We start from the raw sequence: 9,274 nt of genomic DNA on the forward strand, positions 1-9,274 counted from the left end.
AATACTTACCTATGGAGAGTGCCGACAAAATTCAGCCGCAGCCTGCATGTTATATCCCGAAAAACGACTTTTGACGAGTCCTACAAGGTGTTAAAATAAATGAATCAACTTTGAAAACACCCTATTTAAGGTTTGCATATGGGATCTAACGCTCAAAGTAATTACTAAATTCAATAATCTATATTATATTTTTTAATGTTCACATGCAAAAAGAGTAAAATTTTTGAAGTACTGACTTGTGTCAAAAATAAAATACATCGACTGTATATAGCATATGGAATTTAACGTAGATTAATTGATAAATTTGTTGATCTAAATTATATTTTTGAATTAATTCGTGCAAAAAGAGTGGTTTGATATACATAAATACTGTGGAAAATCTAAATTTATGTTAGCTCTATGTATACTGAGAATACGGCGATATTCTCATCCGTATCTACGCACCTGATTTACTAAATAAATTGAGGAGAATTGTTTCCGAGGTTATACATAATTTCTTGGTATTCGGTTTTTTCTTTCCTGTAAGCGTAACTAAGGGTCTTCTGGCAGCACTTAAATTATTAGCCAAGTCAATATCATTGCTATAAACAACTATAGAAATCAAAAGATGTATATGTTGATGCTTGGTATAATTTTTCATATAAAGCAGTTAGCCGCTTTAGGAAAGGAATACAAAAACATCTACTTTTTTATTTTAATTGAAACCCTTTGGCTTATTTTTTTTTATTTAGCATTCTGTGGCTAATTCTAAGTTAAAAGATTCTGTAGTATTTTTGAGCACTAAAAGCCACATGCTAAACTAACATCTATAGGCAGTTTGAATATTTTTTAAACTGTATTGCTAAAATTTGTATTTTTCTTAAAAAAAAATATAAAAAGCTTTACATATTACAGCTAAAAAAATCTAAATCACTGCATTTATAAAAAAAAAACCTTTTCTGGAAATAGAACCGAGGCTGAGATTACTACAAGCCACAAGTTTAGTACTGAGTAACGAACCTTTTTCTACGTTTAAATGGTTTTTGAATTCCCTACAGAAAAGTCCTGAGCAATAAAAAATTTACATTGTTGCAGAAAAAAGATCTAATAGTTTTTGACATAATAAGGTTCAAAATTTTAAACTTTATTTAAAATACGAAAAGCAATTCTTTTAGTATCAAAACTGACATTTATCTATTCAAAAAAGACATTTAATGAAAAAAAAATATTTGGGGTATATATCGGGTATACGTTGACTTTTCAAGTACAATACAAAAATTGAAAAATATACGAGATCTACGAATTAAAATAATTAATCCATTGACTAGTTAATCCATTAATAATATCGTTGACACACCTGGAATATTTTTTCCATAAGAAATTATAGATATAAATTTGTGATTGGACAATATTGTATATGTTGGTGGTGGCTATAATTTGACATAATATATAAAGTAACTTATTAACTCTTTCCTATTTTAGTAGGATCGTCTCGTATAATTTTCAATATTTTCTCATGAAGTTTATTCCTTGGAGTACTTTCCTCTTTTTGTCTCCGTAATTTCTATTTCCTGAAATATTTGGTATTTCTGTTGTTATTCCATCAAACTCTTTTTATTTCTGTATAAATATTTTAGCTACCCCTTAGTAGTTTGCAATTAAGTTGTATCCACTCCTATTTGAATAATGCTTTAATTTGCCCTTCTTAAAAAACTGCATTTTCACAGCTTTTAATGAAAGTATCTAAGTACATATTATTGTATGTCAATTAATATAACAATATAACTTCCTTGAGATTGTTTTATATTTTTATTCATTTAAGTACGGATCAATTAAAATACCACACACAAATCCACGTAAGGTCATCCAGAGGGCGAAATGCTATCGGTAGAAAAGTTAGCGGTATAGAACCGATGCCTGGAGAAGACAAAATTTTAGTCACCTCCAACGACAGTAGGATAAGACTCTATGATTTAAGAGATCTAAACGTTTCGTGTAAATATAAAGGAAAAGGTATGTTATTACAATACTTAAAAACTTCACTGGAATTTATTAAACATTGGTTTGCTTTTAGGATATGTAAATATGAGCAGTCAAATCAAAGCCAGTTTCAGCCACGATGGGAAATACATAGTCAGCGGTTCCGAAAATCGGGATATTTACATCTGGAAGACGAATCATGATTATGCGAAGTTCTCGTCTGTCCGGCGGGACCGAAACGACTTTTGGGAAGCGATTAAAGCCCATAACGCTGTGGTGACTTGTGCTATATTCGCACCAAATCCAGAGGCCATTATCAAAATGATTGAAGAAAATCAAATTAAAAGTGATGATAGTAGTGAGGAAATTAATAAGGTAACTTTATTTGATACTTTTATAAGTTTTATTTATTTATGTATTATATAATGTGAGTCCTAAATAATTCGTTGCTCACCAACTCAGACAAAAATGGCAACAGTAACGAGATCGATTATATTTGAAAAGTTTTGCCCATATTAATGACTAACACAAGGCTTCCGGAGTTATGCGAAAGATAAATGAAATTTCGGAAAAACGTTTTATTTATTTCTGTATAATAAAAAACAAAAGCGTTTGTAAATAAAATACTAGATGCAAATAATTAATTTTAGGTGCAAGATCCGGTTGTGGAGCAACATACGAAAGGATGTGGCGGGTACGTCCTGGTATCAGCCGACTTCAATGGATGCATCAAAGTTTTTGTTAACAAAACTAAACCGAAACACAGTTCTCTGCCAGTTTCAGCCATGGCTTAGTAACTAATTATTATTTAGGTTTCACTTGTTTAGTATTACATTTTTAATGAAATATTTTTATATAAAAGATTGTTGGAGGGAGCCAAGTGAAATCTGTCTATTTGCATATCGACGTTTCTATTTATATTAAGTTCTAATGTTTTTATCCTTTTTTGTACTGGAAAAAATACACCTAAAATTAAATCAAGAATACAAAAACAATAGATGCTTTAAAAATAAAATAACTTTCTTTTCTTAATTATAAAATTTAAGTGCAAGTAAGTTTATTTAGGTAACATGTTAGGTAACATTTAATTCTTCTTATAAATATATTTTATTTGTTTAACGGTGTTTAACCAAAAACTACTTACTTTACACTTGAGTGATAAAAGTAATTAACAGAAAAATGTATTTATTTTGTATTTTCGTTTTAGTTTGTTTTACCTTTGCTGTTTTTTTTTCATGTAAAATAACTTAAGAAAATATCAAGTGATAAAACCAATCTGTACTTGCCCTGACTTAACGGGTTTTCATTTTTATTTCTCTTGGACCCATTCAATAAACTTTCATCTAAAATATTAATATTGAGTCACAAAACCTTAAGCCATAATAGTGGATAAACAAATTTTAGTCGGAACGTTGCTGCCCTTGCATTCACACCATCGCGTATTTTATATTTTGTTAATATCTCTTAAATATCGTTACTTTTTTGTGGCTGCTCAAATTTCCCGTTATACACACAGTTCCAACCATACATGATTTTTATAAAATATAATTTATAACCGAAATAAATCATATTATATTTTTTTTAGTTTTAAAAGATTTGTGTATACAACGTTTTATTATCGAAAAGGGCTCCATGAAAATCTGCGAATTTTACACTTATTACAAAAAAATAAATAAAAACAAGGTATATGAGTGTATTTGTTGTTAACGGACCGAATATATTGAATATTTATTCTATATTTTTATGTTTTGTGTCTGGCTTTATAATTATTAATTTTTATTGTGCTTTTTAAGTATTATTTTATTGTAGGCATCATTATTTTATTCTATTTTAACCAAAGTTATATTGATATTGTTAAAATAAATTATCAAATTAACAATTATTTTCTTTAATTCCTCTTCTTTCCCAGTCTTTTTAAAGTCGATGCGATTTTTAGTCCTATTATGTCACCATATAAGCTGCACCGTATTTTTCAGATAGCAAATCTGAAATATTCCTGAACAGACATATAATTCAGTTACCAGACTTGTCTTTTAGATATCAATTAGTTGAGATGATCTTATTATTTAATATATAATTTAACCCGTTATTATTTAACCCTTTCGCTCACTGTGTACACATTTGTGTACATTAGGATCTTACATGTGTAGGTTTTGTAGTCACCAGACGAGAGATCCTATACTCTTAAACACCAAAATAATACACTCGTTAACGGGTAACAATACTTTATTGTACCAGTCGTACAAGAAAACGGCTATATAGCTTAGACACGTGAAAGTCAACGACTTTTACAACCAGTCTCTGTCACGACTCAGGTGCAACCACGAACTTAAAAATATATAAGTTATATTTATAAGTTCGTGGGTGCAACCTAATCCGCCATAATGGATCGAATACATCCTGACAATTGACAGTGACAGCCTCACTACACTGTGAATCAGAGAAGTAGAATTACAAGGTAAATTTAATCGTACTTTTTTCTTTTTTATATTAGTAAATAGTTAAATATTATAGAATCCTCGTTTATAATGAGCCGAAATCGCCCGCTAACAGATAAAGAACTATTAGATTTAATAGAAGCCGGATTATCAGACATTGAAGGTCTCAGTGACGGCGAATTCAATGAAGATGATGGCTTTGATTTTGATCCTGAAGGTATATTACTTGGAACTAGTATATTATATAATGTGCGTAGCATATATACTTTTTATCTTGTACAATTACAAGCAATGAGTGATGAGGAGGAAGAGGCTGAACCTGTTCCCAGCACACCTGTAACTCAACAACGTGAAGAGACTGAGCAGCTAGAACAAGCAGAACCTAAACCTGTTACCAACATAATGGCAAAAACTCCACAAACGTCGAAGAAATCCAATATAGAAGACTATTTGGAAAACAATGGTCTTTCAAAGAAAAAGGATATATTCTGGCGAAAAAATGTGCAGTATATCACTCCACCGATAGAGTGGCACGTTAGTGAAGACGAACCTACTGGTTCATTCAGCTAGAAAGCCCAGCGTTTTTTTTCTGTAATTATATTGCAGATATTTTCCAACCCATGATGGAATATACAAATCTTTACGCTGTTCAGCAACAAACCCGCTTTGTTCCTACGACGGTTGAAGAACTAAAAACCTTTGTAGGAATACATATCATCATGGGTAATCTACATTACCCAAGAATTAAGTTATACTGGGACCATAAATTACAAATTCCACTGATTTCCAATAATATGACTGTTAACAGATTTTATAAATTGCGACAACATATTCACTTCGTAAATATTCACGAGAAACCGGACAACAGTGACAGATTTTGGAAGGTGCGTCCATTATATGATGCAATTAGGAGAAGATGCCTTTCCCTTCCATTCGAATCCAAATTGTGTGTGGACGAGCAAATGGTGCCGTTCAAAGGCAGTTTGAACGTCAAGCAATACGTCAAAAACAAACCCAAACCATGGGGAATTAAGAATTTTGCGCTATGTGGCAGCAGTGGCATCTTGTATGATTTTATAATATATCAAGGATCTACTACTGAACTTGACTCACAGCAACTTGATGTATTTGGTTCGGGTGCTGCAGTGGTACTAAAATTATCTGAACGAATCTCACACCCTAGGGTACAGTTATATTTTGACAACTATTTTTCAAATTATAACTTACTTCAGTACCTTAGAAATAGGCAAATATATACAACGTGCACAGCAAGAGCTGAAAGATTTAAAAATTCGCCATTTTCGTCCGATAAGGATATGAAAATAAAAGGTCGAGGTTGTTCCGAAGAAATTATTAGCGGGGATAATGGAAGAAAATATTAGCGGGGACGTCATAATGACAAAATGGTACGACAACCAGCCAGTTGTAATGGCATCAACTTATATGGGAGTTGGTGATAAAGACCAGTGCCGGCGATGGGATAAAAAAGGGAAGGACTATATTTACGTTTCAAGACCACGAGTAATAAATAACTACAACTCTAACATGGGGGGTGTTGAAAAGATGTATTTCCTTATTACCTTGTATCGGACATTTATTAGGTCTAAAAAGTGGACTCTGAGAATGTTTGCTCATGCCACAGATATGGCCTGCATAAACGGCTGATTTGAATATAAAGAAAAAGCTGCTAACTTGGGTGTGGCTAAGAATGATGTCCTAGATTTGCTTCACTTTAGAGCCTATATTGCTGAGGTTTTAATCTTGGCAGGAAAAACATCTACTAGGAAGAGGGGGCGACCAGCAGCTGATAGTCCGGGTCCTTCAACGCCCAAACCGTTAAAAGTAAGACCAGTGGCCGAAGTTCGTTTGGACAGACTAGACCATTTGCCATCCATTGATGAAAAAGACTTTGCATCTAGGTGTAAAGTACCAGGCTGTAAAGGACGGTCAAGAATTTTATGCCAAAAATGTAACGTTTTTGCCTTACAAAAAAAAGCAACTGTTTTGCAATATATCATACAAAGTATTTTTTGTTTTAATTTATCTTTTATACCATTGACTACCAATGTACACAAATATGTACATAAAAAAAACTAAAAACAAACAAAAAAATTAAAAAAACTGTCTACGTCAAAAATTTTCAAAAAAATTAAAGAGTTGATTGACAAAAAAATCAAATTTTTCTTTTAAAAAATGAAAATTTATGAGCGAAAGGGTTAAGACAATGGTGGTATTTGAAAATGGTATTTTTTTAAATTTTTTACTTTGCCTTTCCCATCAGTATGTAATAACTACCAGGTAAATAGTTATTCATTTCTTTATTTATTTAACAATGAAATAAACTGAATCAGATATTTAAATAATAAATACGATCAATGAACTACTACAAAACAAACAAAGAGTGCCATTGAGAGGTTTTATAACAGATATGTGTAAATAAATAGGTTGAGCAAATCTTGAATTGGTGCAGAAATGTACTAAATCTTTCTAATGGTATCTCAGATTGGGCCTAACTTATAATATTCAAGGAAAACTATTATATTTCATGTTTGAAGTTTCACCATAAATGGTGCTTTAAAATTATTACAATTTATGGTTTCAAATTAGAAGAATGACAGAGTCTAAAAGATATACCGACGTTTTCTTTTTGCTTATTATTGATTCACGATATTTAGACTGATTTCATTATCAATGGATTTTATTAATACCTAAACTTAATAATTAATATAAATTAAATGCCACAAATACTCTATATATCAAAGTTTTTTTTTAAATTCTTTGTTTATTCGTTGTAGAATTATGTCATTTTCTTTATATAGTCCTTTTTATAAATTAAAACAGTAAGATGATTGTATTTGTGTATCGTGGGTATGAATGAAAATTTCACCTATTTAATATTTAGTTCCAAAGATATATTTTGCTCTACTCTTATTAATTTAAAAGCAAGATGTAATTTTCTAATAATGTAAATTGCCTAGAATTAAAGAAGCTGAAGCAGAATACGCCGGTGACATCGTCGGGTAACGATTTCTAAATCATAGATGTAAGCATCATCAACTGTAAAAATGTACCTATCTCGAACAATATTGGCGACAGATATTAAACAACTCTTGCCATTCTTGATAAGTGCCTACTTGAAATTACATTTATATATAGGATTATATATATGCAAATATTATATATATATAGTATTAGTAGTTATCATTACTCAAGGTCTTAAAAAATTATACAATTTTTAAAACTTTTGTATTTTTATTAATAATATCTATTATTGCATCTAATAACATTAGAAGTTTCTACAATATTTTTTTAAAGCTATTAATTAATTCTTTTATTGCCTTAAATAGTGTAAAATGTAGATTTCCACTCATTTTCACGAATCACTGTTATTCCGAAAAGTGGATTTTCCGAAAAAAATCCATCTTGAATTATTCGGGGGCGTTAATGGAAATAGACCTTTTAGTAAAGTAGTTGCATTTATAAACCCGTACTTAATAATTCAACCCAACCGTAAAAACATTTTATTACTGGGTAAAATACTATTACTCGAGAAAAATAGTTGTTCGGGAGAAATAACACTTGGTAAAATGGTTTCGAGAAAAAGTATTCAGGAAAATGATCGTTCGAGGAATTGATTGTTTGGGAAATTAAAAGTTCGGTAATTCCATTGTTCGGCAAAATTGCTGCGGGACATACTATTCAGGAAAATGGGTGGGAACGACAATTATGTATTATATCTGATCTAGTTCAATACATTATTGTCCATATTATTGTAAATATACAATAATGTGAAAATTGTCAACAATTTTTTCTATAATTCACTTTCTAAAAAATAAAAGAATAACATACGTCAATGAAGCGGCCATATTTTACGTCCCGTCTTAATTATGCCCCGGAGGCGCAGGTACGGCCTATATCTAAGAAGTAGTTAGTACCTTGCACCTCGCATAAAATTGAGACTAGTGTTATTTAAATATTGTGGCAGAATGTTTATATGTTGAGATTTTATTATTTGAAAAGTATCGTCGATAAAATGGGTGTAAAAATCGAATGTTTAAAGTGACAAACAGAAACGACTGTTTTTCAAAGGCGAGGAGGGTCGGCAACAACGAGACATTGGGCAACATGGGCACCTGTAAATATTTTGGTGGAAAACCTTTAAAAGAAAAGACATATGGAGTACAAATAAAATTAACACATTCATTCAGAAAGTCACAGGAAATATTTGGATTGGCAGTATGAAAATATACGGACATATTTGCACATGGAAACAATGAATATTGAAAAAAAATGTTAGACCGAAAATGCATGGATTTTTTCTGGTACATGGATCTTTTGTCAACAAAAAATCATAAGATATCAAAACAAGTAGGTATATATAACAACTATTTAGTACCTATTAAAGCGACGTTTTGATGTCTGGTTTGCATCATGGTAAAACACATAAAATAATAAAATATAAATAAAAAATTTGTTGTAGGAATTTTTAAAAAAATCATTCTTTTCTCAAATTATTTTTTTTAGACATTTAACTTAGATAAGAAAAATTTTAGGAGATAAACACCATATTCAATAATGATTAATTACATTAAAGAGAAAAATATAAATATTGATAGTTGCTAATAGATTACGACTATAGCAAAATTAGAAAAAAACATCTCATTTTTTTAATAGACCTTGTTTGTGTGAATTTTTATAAGGACATATATTTTACAAGATTTTCAATTTTAAAAAAATCCCATTAGGACCAGTTGTCTCTAATTCTAGCACTCGACAGTAAACACAGATGCTTGGAAGTCATGGTATTTCATGGTAAAAAAACTTGCGCTTTGTTTCCGATTCCCGAACTGTGAAATTTGGAAAAAATGCAAAAGTTG

At 30.6% G+C, this 9,274-nt stretch overlaps 2 protein-coding genes across 5 annotated transcripts in view; both read left to right on the plus strand.

Moving 5' to 3' along the window:
• Positions 1-3,838, plus strand: part of LOC126734565 (WD repeat-containing protein 44) — a 39,450-nt gene extending 35,612 nt beyond the window's left edge. For all 4 annotated transcript variants that reach the window (XM_050438246.1, XM_050438247.1, XM_050438248.1 and 1 more), the window contains 3 exons: positions 1,802-1,992; positions 2,054-2,334; positions 2,610-3,838. In XM_050438246.1, the coding sequence (XP_050294203.1) occupies positions 1,802-1,992; positions 2,054-2,334; positions 2,610-2,753 (616 nt within the window). In that variant the 3' untranslated portion in view covers positions 2,754-3,838. The remainder of the gene's footprint in view (positions 1-1,801; positions 1,993-2,053; positions 2,335-2,609) is intronic.
• A 649-nt stretch (positions 3,839-4,487) lies between these two features.
• On the plus strand, positions 4,488-5,779 carry LOC126734321 (piggyBac transposable element-derived protein 3-like). Its single transcript, XM_050437896.1, has 4 exons — positions 4,488-4,614; positions 4,687-4,953; positions 5,004-5,581; positions 5,630-5,779. The coding sequence occupies exons 1-4, from the start codon at positions 4,488-4,490 to the stop codon at positions 5,777-5,779; spliced, it is 1,122 nt and encodes a 373-aa protein (XP_050293853.1).
• Positions 5,780-9,274: the final 3,495 nt, after the last annotated feature.

The sequence above is a fragment of the Anthonomus grandis genome, chromosome 3, assembly GCF_022605725.1.
Source record: "Anthonomus grandis grandis chromosome 3, icAntGran1.3, whole genome shotgun sequence".
NCBI lineage: Eukaryota > Metazoa > Arthropoda > Insecta > Coleoptera > Curculionidae > Anthonomus > Anthonomus grandis.

Excerpts from the sequence above, each read along its gene's own strand:
- LOC126734321 (XM_050437896.1), top strand. The coding sequence starts at position 4,488 with ATGAGCCGAAATCGCCCGCTAACAGATAAAGAACTATTAGATTTAATA. Across the intron at positions 4,615-4,686 it reads CTTTGATTTTGATCCTGAAG|CAATGAGTGATGAGGAGGAA; the intron begins GTATATTACTTG and ends TACAATTACAAG. Across the intron at positions 5,582-5,629 it reads AACGAATCTCACACCCTAGG|TACCTTAGAAATAGGCAAAT; the intron begins GTACAGTTATAT and ends AACTTACTTCAG.